The sequence below is a fragment of the Antennarius striatus genome, chromosome 4 (genome assembly GCF_040054535.1).
Source record: "Antennarius striatus isolate MH-2024 chromosome 4, ASM4005453v1, whole genome shotgun sequence".
Taxonomy (NCBI): domain Eukaryota; kingdom Metazoa; phylum Chordata; class Actinopteri; order Lophiiformes; family Antennariidae; genus Antennarius; species Antennarius striatus.
The window spans coordinates 23,098,648-23,124,507 of record NC_090779.1 but is presented as its reverse complement, the minus strand read 5'-3'; the positions used below and the strand labels follow the sequence as shown (position 1 = coordinate 23,124,507).

The following is a 25,860-nucleotide window of genomic DNA, read 5'->3' as shown; positions in this document are numbered from 1 at the left end:
AATTTTTTATGGTCTGTTGTCGGTTTAAAACTGTTTCGGTTGGTCGGTCAAAAGTGTTTTTGGTCGGTTAAAAAATTTTTTGGTCAGTCGGTAAAAAATTTTTTCGGTGGGTCGGTCTGAAAAAAAAATTTTTTTAATCAGTTTTTCGGTTTTAAAAAAATTTTTCGTCAGTCGGTCAAAAATTTTTTTTTCGGTCGGTTAGGGTTAGGGTTAGGGGTTAGGGTTAGAGTTTTGAAAAATGTTTTGGTTGGTCTGTCGGTCATTTCCAAACACTTTATTTCAGTCTTTCGGTCTATTATTTTTGGTCGGTTGTTGGTTTAACACTGTTTCGGTCGGTCGGTATAAAGTTTTTTGTGGTCGGTCGAAAAAAATTTTGGTCAGTCGGTAAAAAAATTTTTTCGGTGGGTCGGTCTGAAAAATTTTTTTTTTTTAATCTGTTTTTCGGTTTTAAAAAAAATTAAGTCAGTCGGTCAAAAAATTTTTTTTCGGTCGGTTAGGGTTAGGGGTTGGGGTTAGAGTTTTGAAAAATTTTGGGTTGGTCTGTCGGTCATTTCCAAACACTTTATTTCGGTCAGTCGGTCCAATTTTTTATGGTCTGTTGTCGGTTTAAAACTGTTTCGGTTGGTCGGTCAAAAGTGTTTTTGGTCAGTTAAAAAAATTTTTGGTCAGTCGGTAAAAAAATTTCTCGGTGGGTCGGTCTGAAAAAAAAATTTTTTTAATCAGTTTTTCGGTTTTAAAAAATTTTTTCGTCAGTCGGTCAAAAAAATTTTTTTCGGTCGGTTAGGGTTAGGGTTAGGGGTTAGGGTTAGAGTTTTGAAAAATGTTTTGGTTGGTCTGTCGGTCATTTCCAAACACTTTATTTCAGTCTTTCGGTCTATTATTTTTGGTCGGTTGTTGGTTTAACACTGTTTCGGTCGGTCGGTATAAAGTTTTTTGTGGTCGGTCGAAAAAAATTTTGGTCAGTTGGTAAAAAATTTTTTTCGGTGGGTCGGTCTGAAAAATTTTTTTTTTTTAATCTGTTTTTCGGTTTTAAAAAAAAATTAAGTCAGTCGGTCAAAAAAAATTTTTTTCGGTCGGTTAGGGTTAGGGGTTGGGGTTAGAGTTTAGAAAATTTTTTGGTTGGTCTGTCGGTCATTTCCAAACACTTTATTTCGGTCAGTCGGTCCAATTTTTTATGGTCTGTTGTCGGTTTAAAACTGGTTCGGTTGGTCGGTCAAAAGTGTTTTTGGTCGGTTAAAAAAATTTTTGGTCAGTCGGTAAAAATTTTTTTCGGTGGGTCGGTCTGAAAAAAAAATTTTTTTAATCAGTTTTTCGGTTTTAAAAAAAATTTCGTCAGTCGGTCAAAAAATTTTTTTTCGGTCGGTTAGGGTTAGGGGTTAGGGTTAGAGTTTTGAAAAATGTTTTGGTTGGTCTGTCGGTCATTTCCAAACACTTTATTTCAGTCTTTCGGTCTATTATTTTTGGTCGGTTGTTGGTTTAACACTGTTTCGGTCAGTCGGTATAAAGTTTTTTGTGGTCGGTCGAAAAAAATTTTGGTCAGTTGGTAAAAAAAATTTTTCGGTGGGTCGGTCTGAAAAATTTTTTTTTTTAATCTGTTTTTCGGTTTTAAAAAAAAATTAAGTCAGTCGGTCAAAAAAAATTTTTTTCGGTCGGTTAGGGTTAGGGGTTGGGGTTAGAGTTTAGAAAAATTTTTGGTTGGTCTGTCGGTCATTTCCATACACTTTATTTCGATCAGTCGGTCCAATTTTTTCATGGTCTGTTGTCGGTTTAAAGCTTTTTCGGTTGGTCGGTCAAAAGTTTTTTTGGTCGGTTGAAAAAAATTTTTCGGTGGGTCGGTCTGAATTTTTTTTTCTATCTGTTTTTCGGTTTTAAAATTTTTTTTCGTCAGTTGGTCAAAAAATGTTTTTTCGGTCAGTTAGGGTTAGGGTTAGGGGTTAGGGTTAGAGTTTAGAAAAATGTTTTGGTTGGTCTGTCGGTCATTTCCAAACACTTTATTTCGGTCAGTCGGTCCAATTTTTTATGGTCTGTTGTCGGTTTAAAACTGGTTCGGTTGGTCGGTCAAAAGTGTTTTTGGTCGGTTAAAAAAATTTTTGGTCAGTCGGTAAAAAATTTTTTCGGTGGGTCGGTCTGAAAAAAAAATTTTTTTAATCAGTTTTTCGGTTTTAAAAAAAAATTTCGTCAGTCGGTCAAAAAATTTTTTTTCGGTCGGTTAGGGTTAGGGGTTAGGGTTAGAGTTTTGAAAAATGTTTTGGTTGGTCTGTCGGTCATTTCCAAACACTTTATTTCAGTCTTTCGGTCTATTATTTTTGGTCGGTTGTTGGTTTAACACTGTTTCGGTCGGTCGGTATAAAGTTTTTTGTGGTCGGTCGAAAAAAATTTTGGTCAGTTGGTAAAAAAAATTTTTCGGTGGGTCGGTCTGAAAAATTTTTTTTTTTTAATCTGTTTTTCGGTTTTAAAAAAAATTAAGTCAGTCGGTCAAAAAATTTTTTTTTCGGTCGGTTAGGGTTAGGGGTTGGGGTTAGAGTTTAGAAAAATTTTTGGTTGGTCTGTCGGTCATTTCCATACACTTTATTTCGATCAGTCGGTCCAATTTTTTCATGGTCTGTTGTCGGTTTAAAGCTTTTTCGGTTGGTCGGTCAAAAGTTTTTTTGGTTGGTTGAAAAAAATTTTTCGGTGGGTCGGTCTGAAAATTTTTTTTTCTATCAGTTTTTCGGTTTTAAAAATTTTTTTCGTCAGTCGGTCAAAAAATGTTTTTTCGGTCAGTTAGGGTTAGGGTTAGGGGTTAGGGTTAGAGTTTAGAAAAATGTTTTGGTTGGTCTGTCGGTCATTTCCAAACACTTCATTTCGGTCAGTCGGTCCAATTTTTTATGGTCTGTTGTCGGTTTAAAACTTTTTCGGTCGGTCGGTATAAAATTTTTTGTGGTCGGTCGAAAAAATATTTTGGTCAGTCGGTAAAAAATTTTTTTTCGGTCGGTTAGGGTTAGGGTCATGGTTAGGGTTAGGGTTTTGAAAAATTTTTTAGTTGTTCTGTCAGTCATTTCCAAACACTTTATTTCCGTCGGTTGGTCCAACTTTTTTTGGTTGGTTGTTGGTTTAAAACTTTTCCTGTCGGTCGGTCAACAGTTTTTTTTGGTCGTTTGAAAAAAATTTTTGGTCAGTCGGTAAATTTTTTTTTCGGTCGGTCGGACTAAAAAATTATCTCTTTAGATCAGTTGTTCGGATTTGAAAGAAATTGTCGTCAGTAGGTACAATTTTTTTTTTCTGTCAGTTAGGGTTTAGGGTTAGGGTTTAGGGTCAGGATTTTGAAAAAATTTTTGGTTGGTCTGTCTGTCATTTCCAAACACTTTATTTCGGTCCTTCGGTCTATTATTTTTGGTCGGTTGTTGGTTTAAACGTTTTTCAGTCAGTCGGTAAAAATTTTTTTCGGTCAGTTAGGGTTTAGGGTTAGGGTTAGGGTTTAGGGTTAGGGTTTAGAAAAATTTTTGGTTGGTCTGTCGGTCATTTCCAAACATTTTATTTCGGTCGTTCGGTCTATTATTTTTCGTCGGTTGTTGGTTTAAAAGTTTTTCGGTCAGTCGGTCTAAATTTTTTTGTGGTCGTTCGAAAAAAATTCTTTGGTCAGTTGGTAAATTTTTTTTCGGTCGGTCGGAGTAGAAAATATTTTTTTTTGATCAGTTGTTCGGTCGGTTGAAAAAAATTTTGGTCAATCGGTAAAAATTTTTTTTCGGTCGGTCGGTCTGAAAAATCTTTTTTTTTAATCAGTTTTTCGGTTTTAAAAAAAATTTTGTCAGTCGGTAAAAAATTTTTTTTCGGTCGGTTAGGGTTAGGGTGTAGGGTTAGGGTTTTGAAAAATTTTTGGTTGGTCTGTCGGTCATTTCCAAACACTTCATTTCGGTCAGTCCGTCCAATTTTTTTGGTCGGTTGTCGGTTTAAATCTTTTTCTGTCGGTTGGTCAAAAGTTTTTTTTGGTTGGTCGAAAAAAAATTTTTGGTCAGTCAGTAAATTTTTTGTTTTGGTCGGTCGGTGGAAAATTTTTTTTCCTTTTTTGATCAGTTGTTCGGTTTTGAAAATTTTTTTCGTCAGTCGGTAAAACTTTTTTTTTTGGTCAGTTAGGGTTAGGGTTAGGGTTTAGGGTTAGGGTTTAGAAAAATTTTTGGTTGGTCTGTCGGTCATTTCCAAACACTTTATTTCGGTCGTTCGGTCTATTATTTTTGGTCGGTTGTTGGTTTAAAACTGTTTCGGTCGGTCGGTATAAAGTTTTTTGTGGTCGGTCGAAAAAAAATTTTGGTCAGTCGGTAAAAATTTTTTTTCGGTGGGTCGGTCTGAAAAATTCTTTTTTTTTTAATCTGTTTTTCGGTTTTAAAAAAAAAATTAACTCAGTCGGTCAAAAAAATTTTTTTCTGTCGGTTAGGGTTAGGGGTTGGGGTTAGAGTTTTGAAAAATTTTTGTTTGGTCTGTCGGTCATTTCCAAACACTTTATTTCGATCAGTCGGTCCAATTTTTTATGGTCTGTTGTCGGTTTAAAGCTTTTTCGGTTGGTCGGTCAAAAGTTTTTTTGGTCGGTTGAAAAAATTTGTTCGGTGGGTCGGTCTGAAAATTTTTTTTTTTTATCAGTTTTTCGGTTTTAAAAAAAATTTTCATCAGTCGGTCAAAAAAATTTTTTTCGGTCAGTTTTGGTTAGGGTTAGGGGTTAGGGTTAGAGTTTTGAAAAATGTTTTGGTTGGTCTGTCGGTCATTTCCAAACAATTTATTTCGGTCAGTCAGTCCAATTTTTTATGGTCTGTTGTTGGTTTAAAACTGTTTCGGTCGGTTGGTATAAAGTTTTTTGTGGTCGGTCGAAAAAAAATTTTGGTCAGTCGGTAAAAAAAATTTTTCGGTGAGTCGGTCTGAAAAATTTTTTTTTTTTAATCTGTTTTTCGGTTTTAAAAAAAATTTTCATTAGTCGGTCAAAAAAAATTTTTTCGGTCAGTTTTGGTTAGGGTTAGGGTTTAGAGTTAGGGTTTTGAAAAATTTTAAGTTGGTCTGTCGGTCATTTCCAAACACTTTATTTCGATCAGTCGGTCCAATTTTTTATGGTCTGTTGTCGGTTTAAAGCTTTTTCGGTTGATCGGTCAAAAGTTTTTTTGGTCGGTTGAAAATTTTTTTTCGGTGGGTCGGTCTGAAAATTATTTTTTTTATCAGTTTTTCGGTTTTAAAATTTTTTTTCGTCAGTCGGTCAAAAATTTTTTTTCGGTCAGTTAGGGTTAGGGTTAGGGGTTAGGGTTAGAGTTTAGAAAAATGTTTTGGTTGGTCTGTCGGTCATTTCCAAACACTTTATTTCGGTCAGTCGGTCCAATTTTATTTGGTCTGTTGTCGGTTTAAAACTTTTTCGGTTGGTTGGTCAAAAGTTTTTTTGGTCGGTTGAAAAATTTTTTTCGGTGGGTCGGTCTGAAAATTATTTTTTTTATCAGTTTTTCGGTTTTAAAAAAATTTTTCGTCAGTCGGTCAAAAAAATTTTTTTCGGTCGGTTAGGGTTAGGGTTAGGGGTTAGGGTTAGTTTTGAAAAATGTTTTGGTTGGTCTGTCGGTCATGTCCAAACACTTTATTTCAGTCTTTCGGTCTATTATTTTTGGTCGGTTGTTGGTTTAAAACTGTTTCGGTCAGTCGGTATAAAGTTTTTTTGGTTGGTTAAAAAAAATTTTGGTCAGTCGGTAAAAAAAAATTTTCGGTGGGTCGGTCTGAAAATTTTTTTTTTTATCAGTTTTTCTGTTTTAAAAAAATTTTTCGTCAGTCGGTCAAAAATTTTTTTTTCGGCCGGTTAGGGTTAGGGTTAGGGGTTAGGGTTAGTTTTGAAAAATGTTTTGGTTGGTCTGTCGGTCATGTCCAAACACTTTATTTCAGTCTTTCGGTCTATTATTTTTGGTCGGTTGTTGGTTTAAACCTGTTTCGGTCAGTCGGTATAAAGTTTTTTGTGGTCGGTCGAAAAAAAATTTTGGTCAGTCGGTAAAAAAAATTTTCGGTGGGTCGGTCTGAAAATTTTTTTTTTTTAATCTGTTTTTCGGTTTTAAAAAAAGTTAACTCAGTCGGTCAAAAAAATTTTTTTCGGTTGGTTAGGGTTAGGGGTTGGGATTTAGAATTTTGGGTTAGGGTTAGGGTTAGGGGTTAGGGTTTTGAAAAATGTTTTGGTTGGTCTGTCATTTCCAAACACTTTATTTCGGTCAGTCGGTCCAATTTTTTATGGTCAGTTGTCGGTTTAAAACTTTTTCGGTTGGTCAGTCAAAAGTTTTTTTGGTCGTAAAAAATTCTTTGGTCAGTCGGTAAATTTTTTTGGGTCAGTTAGGGTTTAGGGTTAGGCTTAGGGTTAGGGGTTAAGTTTAGGGTTAGGGTATTGAAAAAAATTTTTGTCAGTCGGTAAATTTTTCTTTTGGTCGGTCGGAGTAAAAAAAATTTTTTTGATCAGTTGTTCGGTTTTGAAAAAAAATTTGTCAGTCGGTAAAATTTTTTTTTTTTGGTCGGTAAGGATTAGGGTTTAGGGTTTAGGGTTAGGGTTTTGAAAAAATTTTTGGTTGGTCTGTCGGTCATTTCCAAACACTTTATTTCGATCCTTCGGTCTATTATTTTTGGTCCGTTGTTGGTTTAAAACTTTTTCGGTCGGTCGGTATAAAATTTTTTGTGGTCGGTCGAAAAAATATTTTGGTCAGTCGGTAAAAAATTTTTTTTCGGTCGGTTAGGGTTAGGGTCATGGTTAGGGTTAGGGTTTTGAAAATTTTTTTAGTGTTTCTGTCAGTCATTTCCAAACACTTTATTTCCGTCGGTTGGTCCAACTTTTTTTGGTCGGTTGTTGGTTTAAAACTTTTCCTGTCGGTCGGTCAACAGTTTTTTTTGGTCATTTGAAAAAAATTTTTGGTCAGTCGGTAAATGTTTTTTTCGGTCTGTCGGAGTAAAAAATTATCTCTTTAGATCAGTTGTTCGGATTTGAAAGAAATTGTCGTCAGTCGGTACAATTTTTTTTTTCTGTCAGTTAGGGTTTAGGGTTAGGGTTTAGGGTTAGGATTTTGAAAAAATTTTTGGTTTGTCTGTCTGTCATTTCCAAACACTTTATGTCGGTCCTTCGGTCTATTATTTTTGGTCGGTTGTTGGTTTAAACGTTTTTCAGTCAGTCGGTAAAATTTTTCTTTGGTCAGTTAGGGTATAGGGTTAGGGTTAGGGTTTAGGGTTAGGGTTTAGAAAAATTTTTGGTTGGTCTGTCGGTCATTTCCAAACATTTTATTTCGGTCGTTCGGTCTATTATTTTCCGTCGGTTGTTGGTTTAAAAGTTTTTCGGTCAGTCGGTCTAAATTTTTTTGTGGTCGTTCGAAAAAAATTCTTTGGTCAGTTGGTAAATTTTTTTTCGGTCGGTCGGAGTAAAAAATATTTTTTTTTGATCAGTTGTTCGGTCGGTCGAAAAAAATTTTTGGTGAATCGGTAAAAAAAATTTTTTCGGTCGGTCGGTCTGAAAAATCTTTTTTTTTTTATCAGTTTTTCAGTTTAAAAAAAAATTTTGTCAGTCGGTAAAAATTTTTTTTTTTTGGTTGGTTAGGGTTAGGGTTAGGGTTTGGGGTTAGGGTTTTGAAAAAATTTTTGGTTGGTCTGTCGGTCATTTCCAAATACTTTATTTTGGTCGTTCGGTCCAATATTTTTAGGATGGTTGTCGGTTTAAAACTTTTTCTGTCGGTCGGTCAAAAGTTTTCTTTGTCGTTCAAAAAAAATTTTTGGTCAGTCGGTAAATTTTTTTTTTCAGTCGGCCGGTCTGAAAATTTTTATTTAAGTGATCAGTTATTCAGTTTTGAAAAAAAAATTTCGTCAGTCGGTCAAAAAATTATTTCGGTCGGTTAGGGTCACTGTTAGGGTTTAGGATTTAGGGTTAGGGTTAGGGTTAGGGTTAGGATCAGGGGTTAGGGTTAGGGTTAGGGTTTTGAAAAATTTTTTGGTTGGTCTGTCATTTCCAAAAACTTTATTTTGGTCAGTCGGTCCAATTTTTTATGGTCAGTTGTCGGTTTAAAACTTTTTCGGTTGGTCGATCAAAAGTTTTTTTTGGTCGGTTAAAAAAATTCTTTGGTCAGTCGGTAAATTCTTTAGGGTCAGTTAGGGTTTAGGGTTAGGTTTAGGGTTAGGGGTTAGTCGGTAGGAATAAAAAATTTTTTTTTGATCAGTTGTTCGGTTTTGAAAAAAAAATTTCGTTAGTCGGTAAAACATTTTTTCTTCGGTCGGTATGGTTTAGGGTTTAGGGTTATTTTGGTTGGTCGAAAAAAATTTTTGGTCAGTCGGCAAATTTTTTTGGGTCAGTTAGGGTTTAGGGTTAGGCTTAGGGTTAGGGTTTTGAAAAATTTTTGGTCAGTCGGTAAATTTTTTGTGGTCAGTTTGGTTTAGGGTTAGGTTTAGGGTTAGGGGTTAGGGGTTAGGTTTAGGGTTAGAGTTTTGAAAAAATTTTGGTCAGTTGGTAAATTTTTTTTTTCAGTCGGTCGGAGTAAAAATATTTTTTTTGATCAGTTGTTCGGTTTTGAAAAAAAAATTTCGTCAGTCAGTAAAACATTTTTTTTTCGGTCGATAAGGGTTACGGTTTAGGGTTATGGTTAGGGTTTAGGGTTATTTTGGTCGGTCGAAAACAATTTTTGTTCAGTCGGCAAATTTTTTTTTTGGTCAGTCGGTGTACAAATTTTTTTCTTTTTTGATCAGTTCTTCGGTTTTGAAAGAATTTTTCGTCAGTCGGTAAAAAAATTTTTTTTCGGTCGGTTAGGGTTAGGGTTTAGGGTTAGGGTTTAGAAAAATTTTAGGTTGGTCTGTCGGTCATTTCCAAACACTTCATTTCGGTCAGTCCGTCCAATTTTTTTGGTCGGTTGTCAGTTTAAATCTTTTTCTGTCGGTTGGTCAAAAGTTTTTTTGGTTGGTCGAAAAAAATTTTTTGGTCAGTCAGTAAATTTTTTGTTTTGGTTGGTCGGTGTAAAAATTTTTTTCTTTTTTGATCAGTTGTTCGGTTTTGAAAATTTTTTTCGTCAGTCGGTAAAACTTTTTTTTTTGGTCAGTTAGGGTTAGGGTTAGGGTTTAGGGTTAGGGTTTAGAAAAATTTTTGGTTGGTCTGTCGGTCATTTCCAAACACTTTATTTCGGTCGTTCGGTCAATTTTTTTTGTTGTTGTTTGTTGGTTTAAAAGTTTTTCGGTCAGTCGGTCGAAATTTTTTTGTGGTCGTTCGAAAAAAATTCTTTGGTCAGTCAGTAAAAAAATTTTTTCGGTCGGTCGGTCTGAAAAATCTTTTTTTTTTAATTAGTTTTTTGGTTTTAAAAAAAATTTTTGTCAGTCGGTAAAAATTTTTTTTTTCCGGTTGGTTAGGGTTAGGGTTTAGGGTTAGGGTTTTGAAAAAATTTTTGGTTAGTCTGTCGGTCATTTCCAAATACTTTATTTTGGTCGGTCGGTCCAATTGTTTTAGGATGGTTGTTGGTTTAAAAGTTTTTCGGTCAGTCGGTCTAAATTTTTCTGTGGTCGTTCGAAAAAAATTTTTGGTCAGTCGGTAAATTTTTTTTTCGGTTGGTCGGAGTAAAAAATTATCCTTTTTGATGAGTTGTTCGGTTTTGAAAGAAATTTTCGTCAGTCGGTACAAAATTTTTTTTTTTGGTCGGTTAGGGTTAGGGTTTAGGGTTTAGGGTTTAGGGTTAGGGTTAGGGTTTAGGGTTAGGGTTTAGGGTTTAGGGTCAGGATTTTGAAAATTTTTTTGGTTGGTCTGTTTGTCATTTCCAAACACTTTATTTCGGTCCTTCGGTTTATTATTTTTGGTCGGTTGTTGGTTTAAAACTTTTTCGGGCGGTCGGTCTGAAGTTGTTTGTGGTCATTCGAAAAAATATTTTTGTCAGTCGGTAAATATTTTTTTCGGTCGTTTTTTTTTATATTTCTGATCAAATTTTTTTTAAAAACGACCAAAAAAAAAAATTTCAGATTAGAAATTTTTTTTGTTTTTTTCGGTCGGTCGGTTTTTTTATTTGATCAGTTTTTCAGATTTGAAAAAAAATTTTGTTCAGTCGGTGAAAATTTTTTTTCGGTCGGTTAGGGTTAGGGTAAGGGTTAGGGTTATGGTTTAGGTTTTAGGGTTAAGGTTAGGGGTTAGGGTTAGGGTTTTGAAATTTTTTTTGGTTGGTCTGTCTGTCATTTCCAAACACTTTATTTCGGTCAGTCCGTCCAATTTATTTTGGTCGGTTGTCGGTTTAAAACTTTTTCCGTTGGTCGGTCAAAAGTTTTTTGTGGTCGGTCAAAAAATTTTTCTGGTTAGTAAATTTTATTTCTGGTCATTTAGGGTTTAGGGTTAGGGTTAGGGGTTAGGGTTAGGGTTAGGGTTAGGGGTTAGGGTTAGGGTTTGAAAATTTTTTTTTCGGTTGGTCGGTCGATGAAAAAAAATTTTTTCCCAACTTCGGTCAGTCCCAACATTTTTTTTTTATTCGGTCAGTCAGTCGGTAGGTCAAAAATTTTTTATTTCAACCTGTCGGTTGGTCTGTTGGTCGGTCTAAAAATGTAATTTTCTCGACCAGTTGGTCTACAGTCGGTCTAATAAAATGTTTTTTTCAGGCTGGGGGTTGGTCAATTAGTCAGTCTACAAAAAAATTTTCTCAAGCTGTCGGTCGGTGTAAAAAATGTTGTTATTCAGTGATTCAGTCTAAAAAAGTGTTTTTTTCAACGCAATGACTGAAAACAGAGAAAAGTTAAATATTGGGAAGCCGATGGACCGCATTCAGGAACAGAGGTAGGTTTCAAACGGCGAGCGGTCTGTTTTTCTCATCAGGCGCTGGTCGGAAAACATGTTCACTCCTCCTTACAGCGGGAAGCTTTTCAACACCAGAGCCGAGGAGCGCCGAGGCCTCCGGGAGCAGGACGGGAGCAGGAGGATGTTGGTGTGAAATGTGGGTAGCTTTATTGCTCGTGGAGAGAAGAATGTCGATGCCTTTCTGGTTCTGATTCCAAACTGAAGACAATTTTCCATTGCGTGTCATTTTAACCAATGGGGCTCCGCTGTCATTGGCTGAGATGTTCTGGTGGGCCGGATCCCTGGATCATCATCATCTGTGTGGAGAGGCTGGAGAAGCTACTCAGTTGGCTTTGCAGCACAGATGAAGTGTTTACAGCAAAGGGCAATTTTTAAAAATAATAATTAAAAAAAAGTAATCTTGTCGCTTGAATATTTGTTCTAGTGTTTGTTTGATTAAAAAGTTTGACCAAAACATCGAACATAAATAAAATTATTAGAGCTCGGGTTAGGTTTAGTGTTCAAGTTAGGTTTAGGGTTAGCGTCAGGATTAGGGTTAGGGTTAGCTATAGAGTCAGGATTTAAGTCAGGGTTAAGGTTACATTTAGGTTTCAAGTTATGATTAGGGTTAGGTTTGAGTTGAGTTTAGGGTTAGAATCAGGGTTAGGGTTAGGATTAAAGTTGTCTGTGTAGGTTCTCAGTTATCCAGGTCATGGTTATCCCGAACTGAAGAAGTCTCTTGGATGAGAGACGAAACGTCTTCGAGAACTTTCTTAATGTCCAGTGGATTGATTTAAACAGCTTTGGATAGGACTAGAGTTAGGGTTAGGCTACGGTTAGAGTTGGGGTTAGGGTTAGAGTTAGGTTTAGGGTTAGGGCTAGGGTTGGATTTAGGTTTAGGTTTGGACTTAGGGTTAGGGATATAAAGTTAGGGCTAGGGTTTGGGTTAAGGGCAAGGGTTGGGGTTATGGATTTAGGGTTAAAAAGAAGAAAAGGGAGCAGGAAAGAGCTGGAGAAAATGATGGAATAAAACAAATAATGATTAATGTGGTCCACCATGAAAATTTGATCTGAGTTATGTCTAGGCTGGGATTTGAACCCTCAGTCTCTAGGTCATAAGACCTGATGGTAACCACGGAGCTATATCTCCTGTGACAGTTTAGGGTTTAGGGAGGATAAGGGTGGGAGATGGGCTGGGGCAAAGGGCAAAAGAGGATGGCCGAGGCAGTGTGGGACTTGAACACAGAACCTCAGACTGTCACGCTGGTGTTGAAAGCTTTGAGCTACAGTTCTTCTCAGAGGTCTTTGGAGGAACACAAATATGAGGTGAAGGAGGGTTTGAAACATGATTAAAACTACTGACAGGTTGGGGATTGAACCCGCAACCTTCAGGTTGGAAGTCCTGGATGCTGCCTCTACTCCATCCAGGAGACATTCTAGTATTGGAAAGATATAAGTTAGGTGGGTTGGGGTAAGCCCCCCCCCCCCTCTCAAATTCAATTACAGTATTTAATGAAAAGGAGAGGAGGTTGGGGCTGGGGCTGGGGCTGGGGCTGGGGCTGGGGCTGGGGCTGGGGCTGGGGCTGGGGCTGGGGCTGGGGCTGGGGCTGGGGCTGGGGCTGGGGCTGGGGCTGGGGCTGGGGCTGGGGCTGGGGCTTGGGCTGGGGCTTGGGCTGGGGCTGGGGGGCGGCTGACAATAAAAGACCAAGACAGGAAATAATGTCTCTCTGCTCCGCACAGATGTTCCTGCTGGAAGCATCCTTGAACATTCCTGATGGGATTAGTGGAGCAGGTAGCGTCCGCCGGGCAGGAGGGAGGGAGAGAGGGGGGGGGGGGGGGGGGAGAGAGAGAGAGAGAGTGAGAGGGGGGGGGGGGGGGGGGGGCGTCTCCAGCTCTGCGTTCTTCAGCAGATTTCCATTGATAAAAGCTCTTTGATCGGCTGCAGGTGCTCCGCTTTAATGACCATTATTGTGACCCCCCCCCACCACCTCCACACCCTACCTCCCACCCACCCCCCTTTTTTCTCCCCTCCACATCTGCACATCTGTCATTGGATGCTCTGCAGCGTCCCCCCCCCCCCTCCCCTACTGTCTTCACAGTTTGAGGAACCTCGCAGCTCAACATTCGATGAAATCGTGATGCAGCTGAACTTAAACCCCGCCCCTCAGCCTGTTTGGGGGGTGGGGGGGTGGGGCATGTTAGGTGTTTGTTTGTGGGCACTTGCTTTCTTCTTCTTCTTCTTCTTCTTCTTCTTCTTCTTGAGAACTGGAGGGGGGGGGGGCGCTGGAGGGAACAGCCCGATGACGTGGGTTGTGGTCTGGGCAGGAAGCTCAGGGAGGAACTTGTGACTTTATATTGAGTACCGACGGCGGCGAACAGGAAGAGATAACCTGCCTCTGTTGATCCAGAGAGGAAATGTGAATTCTTGGCACAAGTGGGACGTCGCAGAGAGACGCCGGCCGACGGGCCTCCACGCCTGCGATGGAGCGGTGCGCTGGAATTTCCTCGAGTTCGCTGTGGTTTTTGTTTGGGTGGCGGTGATGGAGTGTTGCAGGAATGCTTTCAGGGACATTCCTGCTGCAGTAGACGAAGGCTTGTGTTTTTGTTTTTTTCTTATTATGCAAGGAGAGAGACTGTTGCATCATCGCGGGTCTGGCGTGACCTCTGGAGAATCCCATCCCGGGGTCACGCTCAGATCGTCGACGGCGTTTGGACGCTGAGTGGACGCCCTGAGATGAACGAGAAAAGAATGCAAACACAAAACAGAGAATGTGAAATGTAGAGTTCAGAATTCAGCTGAAACTTTTGACGCACTTCAAACACATCATGAATATTCTGTCTAATTATCGATCAGTTATTACATCAGTGTGTCGACAGGTTGTTGACAGTGTCCCACTACGGAGTGTGTCGTCTCTACGTCTATAAATCAACTTGTATTTGCATAGGCTTAATCACATCAGCAGGATATTAAAGTATAGGAGAAAGTGACCCCCCCCCCCACACACACACACACACCCAACCCCTATGTTGAATTAAATGCTGCCAAAATTCCCCCCACATCGACTTTCTGAATACTCATGATGTGTGTTTTCATTCAAGGTGTGCTGGTTAGACCAGTCGATTCACTTCATTAATTATTTTACCCCCCCCACACACACACACAAACACACACACACTCCCCCTACTGATCTTTTTAATTGTTCTGTGGGAAACACAAAAAATAATCCATTTCAATTATTTTTTTTATAAAAATGCTGAAATTGTTAAAATTACATAAAATGATTAAAAATGAATTCAAAAGAACAATTTTTAATTTTTTCAAAAATATTTTTTTTACATCAAAATTATTTTTTTAAATGACATTTTTAATAAATTACAGAGTTTTTTTGTTTTGTTTTTTCATTTTTGAATTTTTTAAAAATTTGTCATGCTGGTCACTCCTGATTGGACGAAACGCTTTCGCCTCCTCTGCCTTCGTCCAATCAATCAGCCGTCACACAGTCAGTAAGTCAGACACTCAGTCAGTCAGTCAGTCTGCTTTTTGGGTGGGGCGGGGGCTGGTAGACGGCCCTTTGTCTGAGCAGAGGAGCCCCAGACACAACAGTGGTCGGCCCCCGGTGCTCACAATGGCCCCCCACACAAAGACCCTCACAGGGGGACAATGGGCCGGGTTCAGGGTGGGGGAGGGCGGCTCCGCCGAGGTTACCCACCTGCACACTTCAGGACACCCCCACCCCGACACACACACACACACACACACATCTTTAAAGAGCTGCAGGTGTCTTCCTGTGTCGGAGGAGGAAGCAGGAAGACAAGCAGCGAAACCTGTCATTGGTTTTACAGCAGAGGCGTCGCCGTAGAAACAGAGGAGGTCAAAGGTCAGAGAGGAGCCAATGGAGACAGGCAGCAATGAGAAACTTTTAAACATGAAATTAAAATAACAGGAAAATTACACACTGCTTTAGAGGAGATTAAATAAATTTTAAGATTTATGGAAATACTAAATCTTTTTAAACGTAAAAAATAAAGGAAATGTATTCTAATATATTAGCCTTAATTTTTTCTTAAATTTCCGGTTTAAATAAAACAGAACACACTTCCTAAGTTAAATTGTTTTGGGAATGTCAATGGTACATTAAAAAAAAAATTAAATCATCTAAATATCAGAAATTTAAGAATTCATTCACAGCCCTTGTTTTTGCATTAATAACATTTTAATATAAAATTTTCTTGGATATCAAAAAGCAACTTTTTGCATTTTAAACTCAAACCAGTTTTTTGAGGCTCCAGTGATAAAAGACTTTATATTATTGGCTGCAACAAACAACCTGCCTTCCATCCTCTGCTTCTCATTGGCTGACCAAAGCGCCAATCTTTAATACAGCTGACGACTGCTGCTCTGGTGTGTGTGTGTGTGTGTGTGTGTGTGTGTGTACATCCAGGAGTTAAAACAGATTTAATTTCCTCTTTTAATTGATTGCAACACATTTTATAACCACACATTACAAAATGCACATCAAATATTTCAGGCTCAGTTTGCACCCTTATAAGAAAAAAAAAAAAATCTACCAAAAATATGTTTTTACAAAATAAGACAATTATAATAAAGTAAATGCCACTTTGGATAACCGTAATCAAAAACCCATTTTTTTTGTTCTACATAAAAAAAGCTGGACATAAATAAGTTAGTATAATTTCTCAGTGTTTTTACAAAATTATTTACATAAGTACATTTAAAAAAAAAAAAAAAAAAAAGAATTTACGCAAATACACAGGCGGCGACTGCGTTTCTGAGACCAGACGTTTTCTCTCCGTCTGGATGAACCAACGCTTCAGAAAAAAAAGAAAGAAAAAAAAAAAGCCAGCGCTCGCATCCTCAGCAGGCTGATGGGTAAAAAAAAAGTAGAAAAATACACAAAATATTTTAGTCAAGGTCATCACAAAGTCAGACTATGTGAAGTCGGTTTCAGAAGCGCAGGTGAAGCGACTGTGTGTTTGGATTCGTGGGGAAGAAAACCTCTTTCTGTCTGACGGAGCCGAGGAAGAGGATGACTTTACAACCTGTGCAGTTTGTCCTTCAATATTTGAGAACCTCGACTCCGGAGGAACTCAAACATGCAGCTGTGCAGGAGAAATGATCACAAAAATATTTTTAAAAAATATTCCAAAATTGCAAGAAAAAATATGGGATGAAAGTGAAGGAATTCCAAGTGGGAATTCCTGGCTGATGATTCCACCGGAGAGATCGATGATTAAAAAAATAAAATAAAAAAAAACAACAACAACAACAACCGACGAGCTGCGTTTGTACCGTTCTTCGTCGCCGAGGAAGACAAAAGGAGCAAAGATTCCACCATGATTCTTTTCCCATGTGTTTTTTTTTTTTTTTTTTGTCGAAGCGTCTCAGTTCACGCCGCCTCTCCGAAAAACAACACCAACAGCATTTTGGAAAACACGTATAAAAAACTACACTGCAAATTCTTCAAGTCAAATCAAAAAAATTCACACCTTTTTTTTTTTCCTCTTTTTTTTTTTTTTTTTTTACATAAAGGATTTGTGTTCAAATCATAATGTTTATGTGCTACATATGGAGAGAAATATAATATGTAGATTTATTTACACACAGGTAGTAAAAAAACACAAAGGAAATCAAACCTAATTGCACGCTGCTACATCCGCTGCTTTCAGAGGCGGTAACTTTTTTTTTCTTTTAAATCGAGTGCCACAACTTTAGTGTTTCTATTCAGTGCTTCAACAGCGTCCCCCCCCACCCACCCTCCTCCTCCCGTCGCCGGGGGAGGGGGGGGGGCTGATATGTTTCTGGTGCTGCAGAGTTCCTCTTCCAAAAGTCAGCCAACACTGAGGTTTCCCCACGTCGAGGGAGGGAAGCATCTCCGGCTCTGTAGGGGGTGGGGTGGGGGGAGAATGAAAAAATGTTATTTCAGGGATTAAAAAAAAATTAAATTAAAGTTTAAATGTGTGCAGGATTAAGTTTAAAAAAAAAATCCTTGTGAATGTAATTCTGTCTTCTCAGTGGTCTCATGAATTTTCTTTCATGCATCATAAAGTTTTTTTATGGGACTTTTTTTTTTTCCAGCATAAAGTTTTTTCAGCATAAAACAAAAACATAAAATGCGTACACACACACACACACACACACACACACACACAAATCTTCCGACTCAGTGTGTCGTAAATATTCCAGGTTCTCATAAGGTTTAAAAGCAAACAACTGGACTCATTTCTAAAAGACACACAAAGTCAAACCTAATGGATGAAATGTGTCCAGTTGTGTTTTATTTAACCCCACAAATACTGGCCCCTCCCTTAAAAAAAAACAAAAGAAACCTCCTGTAGGTCTATGAACTAACAGCACTCCGGTGAACGCATTCCCAACCGGGAGCCGCTGCTCCTCGTCCTGCACGGCTCTTTTGCACTCTCCACTGGTGGAGACAGATGTGTCGTAACATTAGTGAGCAGCACACACACTCACACACACACTCACACACACACACACACACACACACACACACACACACACAGGGACCAGCCCCTTCCCGTCGCTGCTCTGAGGGCAGTGGCTGCTGACGTGTTACTACTACACTGTTGTTCAGCTGCTTGTTTACAGTCGATCCTCCTGCAGGAGCCGCGGGAGGCGTCAGCGTGGAGCCCGCTCCTCCTGCAACTCCCCCCCCCCAACCCAAACTCCCCCCCAACTCGAACTCCCCCCACACCACCTCCTCCTCCTGCATCACAACAACTTAAGTCCAAAAAACACAACTGAAAGAGCTCTAGTGATCCCCCCTCCCCCTCCAGCTGTCACACACACTACTACACTCACTACTACTACATGAATGGGCCCACACCTTCACACACACACACACACCTTCACACACACACACACACACACACACACACACACACACACACACACACACACACACACACTTCTGTCATCAGAATTAAACAGTTTTCCCATCCTGACTGGACTCTTTAAACTTGGACTCTTCAACTCTGATGGGGGGGTTTAGGGTGTGTGTGGTGGTGGTGGTGTTGGGTGTGTGGGGGGGGTGTCCCAGTGTGTTCTAAACCCTTCCCTACCCCCCCTCTCTCACCGTTCACGTCTGCCTCTTGGGGCTGCTCTTTCTGGGCGTGTGTTCCACGGAGCGGCCCACGCCCGGACAGCTGACCTCCTCCGGGCCGGTGTGTGACCTCTTATTCTGGGCCGTGGGGTCTGCGGAGGACAAGCAGGGAGAGTTAGCGACAAATCCACGCGATCCGAGCCCCACAGACCCCCCCCTGCCCCCCAACCCCCCCAACAGAGACGACCGGTCCCGGTCCGGCCTCCCTTTCAGACACAGCCGAGGGATTAGCTGTCCTACCGGGACACGCAGGTCGCTTCCTCAGGCCGGCGCACTGCTCCGAGCAGCCGGTGGGGCCGTCCGACCTGCCGCTGCCCCCGCCCGGAGCGTCCACCGCACAGCTATGGTTCCCGTTAAGATCCACATTGTTATTCCCGGGGGGGCAGACGCCCTTCTGCCCGCCGTAGAAATCCGGAACGCTCTCGCAATCCACTAATTCCCACTCGAACCTGCCGTTGGCCAGCGGCGTGTGGTGGGCGAAGTCGAAGCCCCACTTGGCGGAGGCTGCCTCCTCCATCTCCCGGAGGTGTCCCTTTAAATCCCGCTTCAGCTCGTCGTGGTCCACGGCGAAGAGGCTCCGGCAGGCGGACGGCTTCGGGTGGTCCGACACCCGCGGGTCCGTCCGCTCCAGCGTGGGGCTCCCGTTCGAGAGTCGAACGTCTGACATTTTTTTTTTTTTTTTTTTTTTTACCCCCCGAGATAAATTCTTCCAACAGCCAACAACGTCCAGGTTGTTCGGGTTTTTTTCCACGGGGGAAAAAAAAAAAAAAAACCTTTAAAAAAAAAAAAAAAAAAAAAAAAAGCAACAACAACAACAACAACAACCAAAAAAAAAAAAAAACAACAACAACGGTTATCTCCTCGAGTTTAGCTCCGTTAAGTGGCGTAAAAACCGACTTATGCCATGCGGGCGTCTAGCGGCGGGGCGGTAACGGTAACAGCCGCGGTGTCCGTCGGTGGTTTCATCCGAACAAAGTGCACCGGAACCCGGGGACGTCTGTCAAATCCAGCCGCGGCGAGAGGAACGGCAGGCAGCGCTGCTCAGGACCCAATATGGCGATCGAGAGCTGTGGCTGGGCTGGTGAGTGCAGCTTGACTGGGGGGGGAGGAGAGATGATTGACACACAGAGCTATTTAAACGCCAAGACGGCTGCTGATTGGTTGAGGAGCTTAAGCCCGCCCACTATGCTTAAGGTGGACCAGGGGAGTTGACGCGTGTCAGAGTTGACGTCTGCGCTCAAGTTTGACAATTTTAACAGAAGAAAACTTTTTAAATTTATAATTATGTGTATATTGTACTTAACATGTTGACTGTCAAAAACAGGTTTTAAATTTAAAACATAAAAAAAAAAAAAGGTTTTCTGTTTCAGCTTCGACATGACAAGTTGCAATATTAAAAGTAGAATGTATGTGTAATACAACTGTACAAAAATTCAGTCCCAGGAGGTTTGAAGGTATTTTGCTATATTTTCATAGAAATGAATTCTGATTTTTAAAAATTTGTCAGATCATTTGTGTAAGCATTTTTAACTGTGGCTTTATCGTTCCAGTTTTAAAAGTTAAAAAAGAAAAAGTGGTGGAATAGTTGTATACAAAGAAAAAAAATAGATGAATGTGTAGTGAATGTATGAAATGAAATTAAGAAATTTTGTGCTTCTTATAAAGCTTTGTCTCTCTTTTTAAAAATACACTGAATTTACACAGGTGTAAAAAGCTATTTTTTGATATCCTATTATGGATGTGATGTTTAATGTATTTTAACTGTTGACTTTCTCAAAAGATTTTTTAAAAATGTTTTTAATGTGTTTGTAATAAAGACTAAAACAGGCCAATAACTTGGCTAGGTTTAAGATTTCCTTTGCATAGAATTTTAATTAAACTTAATCAAATATGAGCAAAATACATTTTAACAAGTCAAAACAACATCATACAATAATACATTTTTGCACACAAATATAAAGACGGCTGCCTGAGAATTTCAGCAAATCAATTTTGGAGACTGAACGTTGGGAAAAAATTCCACCTTAAGAGGCATGACAATTCTGAAAATTCATAGGCCAAAGCTTCAAGGTGTGGTGGACCCTCTGTTAGAGACGTCCTGATGTAGAAATAAAAAATAAAAATAAAATTACAATCTTCCAAAAGTGCATTTTTGTAACTTCGTACTTCAGATCTGTCGAGCAGAGATGTGTAAATTAAAGTGACCAAACGCCACCTCCCCCTGTCCTCACTGGCCCCCCAGGGATAAAAAAAAAAAAAAGAGATGGACAGAAGTGGGACAGAACATATCCAAATTCAGACGTGTGCTAATCTAAAACAACCCAAACAAAATGGGCAAAAGGGACCCAAAGAGGCCCGAAAGTTTCTCACACCTCAGTGAAAATTTGGAAGAACGGGAAGAATATTGAATTAACCTGGAGGAAAATAATCTGCTATTGACAATAAAACAGGTTTAGAACCTGCAACACAAACTTTCTTTGGAACTCTATCCACAATATTTACTTCTGTTCTGTTTACACCGGCCGGCGCTGAGCAGACAAACAACCGGTGTTGGGAAAAAAGCGCCTCAAATGGACAGAAAAGCGTCCCGGCTTAAAATAGAATGAAGACCTGTTCGTGAGAAATGCGGCAATTTTATTTAAACGTGTGCAATTATTTACCTACGGGGGTCACAGCAGGGCTGTGGCGTAGCAGCGCCGCCCTGGTGACCGGGGCAATGCTGCCCCCTAGTGTCCAGGAAGTCTGCAGGCAACCATCTCCATATGAGATCAACATATCTTTACATATATATCTGTATCAGGGGTCACACCGAGTCCATCCACACCTGACCTCGCTGTGGAGGGGGGGGGGGTGGTCGCCTACCTTCCCATCCCGAGTTAAACCGGTCCAATGAGAAAGCAGAGAACCTCAGAGGCGGAGCCACTTGATGATGTGGAAGTTCCTCTTGCCCACGCGGAGCAACGAGAGCCCGTTTGACAAGATGTGGATGTGGGGGACCAGCACCTGCTCCGGTTTGTCGCACCTCATGTGGTTGATCCGCACCCCTCCCTCCAAGACGATCTGTAACCTGCACACACACGAAAATTCAACATCGCGTCAGAAACAGTCGCTACAGAATTGGGCGGGGGTTGTACCCTTGGGGCCCTTCCGGGATGGCGCTGACGCTCCGGCAGGTGTCCATCACCGTGGTTCCCGGCTCCAGCAGCAGCTCGTGGAACGCCGCCTCCTTGAAGATCTCTTGCAGCTCCTGGTCGCTCATCTCGGCCAGCGCGTTCAGGCTGCTGTGGTACAGCGCCTCGGTGCACCTGCAACCGCATTGGACGTCACTTCCTGTGTCCCGATTCCGCTGGAGGTCAAAGGTCGCTTTGGAGATATCTTATGGACACACACAAGAATCCCATCCTGACCTCTTGGCCGCCTGCAGCCCCTCCTTTCCGTGCACCAGCTTGGTGACCTCCGCGGCGAGGCGTTTGTGCGCCCGGCGTTGACCTGGATCCTCCCTCTGCTGCTCCATCAGCTTCTCCACCTCGGCCAGCGGCAGGAAGGTGAACAGCTTCAGGAACCTGAAGGACCACACAGTGGTCGTGAGCTCCTGGGACATCCACGCAAATGACGGCGATGGACGTGCTCGCCCCGCCCCCTCACCTCTCCACGTTGGCGTCCGGCTGCCGGAGGAAGAACTGGTAGAGGTCAAAGGGCGACGTCCTGTCCCTGTTGAGCCACACGGCGTTACCGGCCGACTTCCCCAGCTTGTCCCCGACGGAGCAGGTGACCAGCGGGACGGTCAGGCCATAAACCTCCTCTCTGCTCATCCTGCAGGGGGGAGGAGCTTATGATTACAGGGGAGGGGCTCATGATTACAGGAGAACCTCGATATACGAGACGTTTGAGTTCCGAGTCGTCGCTCTGCACATTTTTCTGATTTTTGACGTACGAGCAAAAATCTGAGACACACCAGTCGCGCTTCGAGACACCACCGCTTGTCAGCGGATGGATACATCAGGTGAGACCGGATCTCGTTCTTTACCACGTGTGGGCGGATGGATACAACATCAGGGAGACGTAGCTGGTGTTCTTCTAACTTTTGCCTTTCTTTTTATTCTTTATTGTTGTTTACATAACTTATATATATATTAATATAATTAAACATAGGTGAAGTCTGCGTGTCTATTGGTTGATAAAATAATTATTTCCATAATTTAGAGGGTTTGGGGGTATCTCGAGGTCCTATTTTTTTTAAAGTCAAGGTATTTACCTAAAAGAGCCTCATCATCATCATCATCGGTGTGCACCAATAAAAACCTTCCCTGGGGGGTATTTACGTACTTGTGAATCAGCTCGTGGCCGGTCATCAGGTTGCCCATCTGGTCGGTGCCCCCCAGCTGGATCTTGCAGCCGTACACCTGGTTCAGGTGGTGGAAGTCGTAGGCCTGGAACACCTGGTAGGTGAACTCGGTGAGGCTCATCCCGTCCGGGCTCCTCAGCCGGGACTGGACGCTGTGGCGGCTCAGCATGGTCCCCATCCGGAGGTGCCTCCCCACGTCCGACAGGAAGCCCACCACGTTGCGGTCCTTGTACCAGCTCAGGTTGTTCAGGACGGTCACGGAGCCCGTCTTCTTGGAGCCGTCGTGGAGCAGCAGCTCGTGGTGGGTGACGATCCTCTGGATGCTCTCCCGGATGCTGCGGGTGTTCGCCGCCACCGCGTCCGCCGACAGCCGCTCCCGCTCGCTGGTTTTCCCGCTCGGGTCTCCGATCTGCGCCGTGGCTCCTCCGACGACAGCCAGGATGTGGTGCCCGGCGCTCCGGAAGTGCAGCAGGCCGATGAGAGCCAGGAGGTTCCCCACATGGAGGCTGTCCGCCGTGGGGTCGAAGCCGCAGTACACGGTCTGAGGAGCGGACTGGAGCAGCCGGGGCAGCTCGTCCTGAGCCGCGGTTTCCGGGAAAGATTCCTTCAGAATCCCGCGTTTGTGTAGCGAAAACAGGAGTCCGGAACATGCGGGAGAGGAGCGGTGGAGGTCAGCCCGGGACACGACGCTGGAGCCCCGCTGCCGCCACACAACGCGGGATCCACGCCGCGATGCGTAGCCGCAGCTCCTCGCTATGGACGCCGCCATGTTGGACATTGTGACGAGGGGAGGAGGCGGGGCTTCAGCTCGTCTGGGTGGAGCAGAGCGCCCTCTAGCGCCTCCTTTTATACTACAAGAGCCCCGCCGCCACGTCATGACGTTTGGTCGGGACGTCAGGCCTACGTCTGTCGGTCTGTCTGGCGCGCAGTTCCAATATCGGATACAGTATTATCTATTTCATAAATAGCGCTCCTTATTTCTGTAATAGTTATTATTTATTTCCTGACTTTGTTCTGTTAAGATCCTGGAAAAGGTTTTTAATATTTGGTCATGTGTGGCTTTCTGGAAGATTGATTGTATGGCCTTGTTGATTAAAACCAATGAGGCCATACTCTCTTTTTTAAATACTTTATGTGATTTACACACATACATCTTCTAACCGCTTCATCCGCTGTAGCGGGTTGCAGGGAGCTGGAGCCTATCCCAGCTGACTAAGGGCGTGAGGCAGGGGAAACTCCGGATGCGAGTTAACATGAAGCGCATACTGGGAGGATCCCGGAGAACCCAGAGAGAAATCACGCAGACACGGGTAGAACATGCAAACTCTGCACAGAGCGGGACGCAAACCCGCAACAGCCTTGCTGTGCGGCGACAGCGCTGCCCATTGTGCCACCATGCCGCCCAAATTTCTAAATCTCGCTCCATTGTAAGACTGATGTCTGATTTTGATTTAGGTAAAAATGTAATTGAATAACAGCAAGATAAGAAAAATTTGGATTGGATCCAGGGAAAGATTCATTAATTGCGTTTCACATCAAAAGTATCATTCTAGTCTGGTACTTTTAGAATCACAGAAGTTATTGAAAATAGATTTTAGGAACAGGGAGATGGACTAGGACCTTCATGTATTGACCTGTATTGCAGAATCCCCTCCGATGGTGGCATGTCCGGAGTGTCTCTTTGGCTAATGCCCGTAAGTCCGTAACCCCCTTGACCCGCGAAAGCAGAATAAGCAGTTCGGAAAATGACTGAATTACTAAATCTACTTATCGAAAAAAATGTCTCAGCCACATCAAAGCCATGGTCCCACATCAAAAAAAAGTTCAAAGAAACATCAAAGGATGATAAAACGTCTGTCTTTCATGTTGGTAGGTTATATTTAGTGCACAATGGATGTATTCATCAGTGTCGTGTAAGGACTGAATTGTGCTAATGTCTTCAGAAACCGTCAAGAAAGAGAAAAAAACTGCTGCGCCTCACCTCAAGATTAAAATGAAGAATTTGAAAAAAGCTTATGGCGATTTGCGCACCACCGATGATACAGGTGAAGGACACGCTTGTGTTATCAAATTAATGAGGGACTGGAATCTCACCAACAAGCGCAATAGAGCTCACGAAAAGCAGAGTCCCCCCGCCCCAACCAAAGAAAGCTCTGCTCACCAGAATGGGGACAAGCCCAATAACAAACACCCCCCACATGCCAAAGCGCGACAGGTCCATCACTCACAAGAAGAGCAAAAGAAAAGTGGATTTAAGACGATGGGACCAATAGCAGTGGAGAAGCCGTTACCATCCAACTACCTCAAGAAACACACAAGAGAGAATAAGCTACTTCTAAGGATTCCGGCTTCAACAGAACCTCGTAACCACGTCTTGACGAAACCACCTGTCCCCAGACGCAACGAACTTGCACCTGTGAGACTTCACATTGTGGCAGACTTTGTGAAAAACAACAGAGAAAAGGTGGTAGCAGGAGCAAAGAAGACATCTGAAGCTACAGATCAAGATTACAGAAAGGTAAAGGGTTATGGAGAAATCCCACAGTACCTCCAGAAACTCAAGAACGAGTTGAGTCAGCAGAAGGCAAAGCCAATGAAGGAGGACCAATACCTGCCGGAGAGCAGACAAAAAGAAATTCTAAAAGAACTGTCTAAAAAGTGGGTGAAGCTGCAAGCTGAGGCCAAGAAGATCCCGTGTTTAGGAGACAAGACGAAACAGATCTTCCAGGAAAAATTCAATGAAGCCACAAGGAACCTGGAGAGCGACATTAAGCTATTTGAGACAGGCAAGAAGCTCTTCATTCCAAGCCTGTTGAAGAACACATACTACGCCCACGAGTATATCACCGGCAAGAAATCCACCAAACCTCTAGTCCCTTCAATTTAAGGGGGTCAAAAAGACTCCACCCCTCATCTCTTAATCTCGATGGGATTCCTCCCATCACCAAAAACATGACAAGGTACAAAGTTTGATTCTTTCTATCTATCTACCTCTCTATCTATCGTCTGTGGTGCCCCAACGACCCTCCGGATAGACCATCACATGACTCCATTCTCTGATCTTGTCCTTCCATCCTTTCTTTTGTCTCCCTCGTCTCCTGCCACCTTGCACAGTTCCTTGTAGGATGGTCCTAGGAAGGCCTGAAGATCTGGCGATGTGTCTGTACCGCCTCAGTCTCCACCTTTTAGCAGGTCATCAAGTGGGCCGATGGCTTGGTTGATCTTCTGCTGGACGTCCTCATTTGTGACATGTTGGGTGCGGGAGATTACAATTGATTGATTACAATTAGGAAAGGCTTTCTCTGGGCGCTCCAGTTCTCCTAAAAAACAAAAGAATGGAATAGGTTCTCCAGCTTTCCCTCACCTGCAAAATCCTGCAGCTTGGGTGAATCATTCACACCAAAATTGCCAAAATTATTAGTAAAAATAGAATGTAATATAATGTAACGTAATATAATAATTATACCACGGTGCACTAGCATTGCACCCGGAGTGTACCCTGCCTTACGCCCCAAGTCCGCTGGGAAGGCCTGTGACTGTGGAAGAAGCAGGTACTGAAGATGTATATAAAGTATGTATAATATGTATGTAATCCATGTATTTTATATTCATTTATTATTATCTTCAGT

At 41.9% G+C, this 25,860-nt stretch overlaps 3 protein-coding genes across 4 annotated transcripts; 1 reads left to right on the top strand and 2 right to left on the bottom strand.

Moving 5' to 3' along the window:
• Positions 1-15,199: 15,199 nt before the first annotated feature.
• Positions 15,200-18,692, bottom strand: cdkn1bb (cyclin dependent kinase inhibitor 1Bb). Its single transcript, XM_068313745.1, has 3 exons — positions 18,127-18,692; positions 17,860-17,978; positions 15,200-16,644 (listed from the first exon to the last, which is right to left on the bottom strand). The coding sequence occupies exons 1-2, from the start codon at positions 18,551-18,553 to the stop codon at positions 17,863-17,865; spliced, it is 543 nt and encodes a 180-aa protein (XP_068169846.1). The 5' UTR covers positions 18,554-18,692; the 3' UTR covers positions 15,200-16,644; positions 17,860-17,862.
• A 174-nt stretch (positions 18,693-18,866) lies between these two features.
• yars2 (tyrosyl-tRNA synthetase 2, mitochondrial) lies at positions 18,867-23,000 on the bottom strand. 2 transcript variants are annotated; one of them, XM_068313744.1, is made up of 6 exons: positions 22,213-23,000; positions 21,532-21,699; positions 21,294-21,449; positions 21,021-21,191; positions 20,749-20,953; positions 18,867-18,982 (listed from the first exon to the last, which is right to left on the bottom strand). In XM_068313744.1, the coding sequence occupies exons 1-5, from the start codon at positions 22,998-23,000 to the stop codon at positions 20,794-20,796; spliced, it is 1,443 nt and encodes a 480-aa protein (XP_068169845.1). In that variant the 3' UTR covers positions 18,867-18,982; positions 20,749-20,793. The 2 variants fall into 2 exon arrangements, with proteins under 2 accessions (XP_068169845.1, XP_068169844.1); XM_068313743.1 differs by lacking the exon at positions 18,867-18,982 and having other exon boundaries at positions 19,721-20,953.
• Positions 23,001-24,491: 1,491 nt separating this feature from the next.
• LOC137593712 (enkurin-like) lies at positions 24,492-25,118 on the top strand. Its single transcript, XM_068312650.1, has one exon. The coding sequence runs from the start codon at positions 24,492-24,494 to the stop codon at positions 25,116-25,118; it is 627 nt and encodes a 208-aa protein (XP_068168751.1).
• The last annotated feature ends 742 nt before the right edge of the window (positions 25,119-25,860 follow it).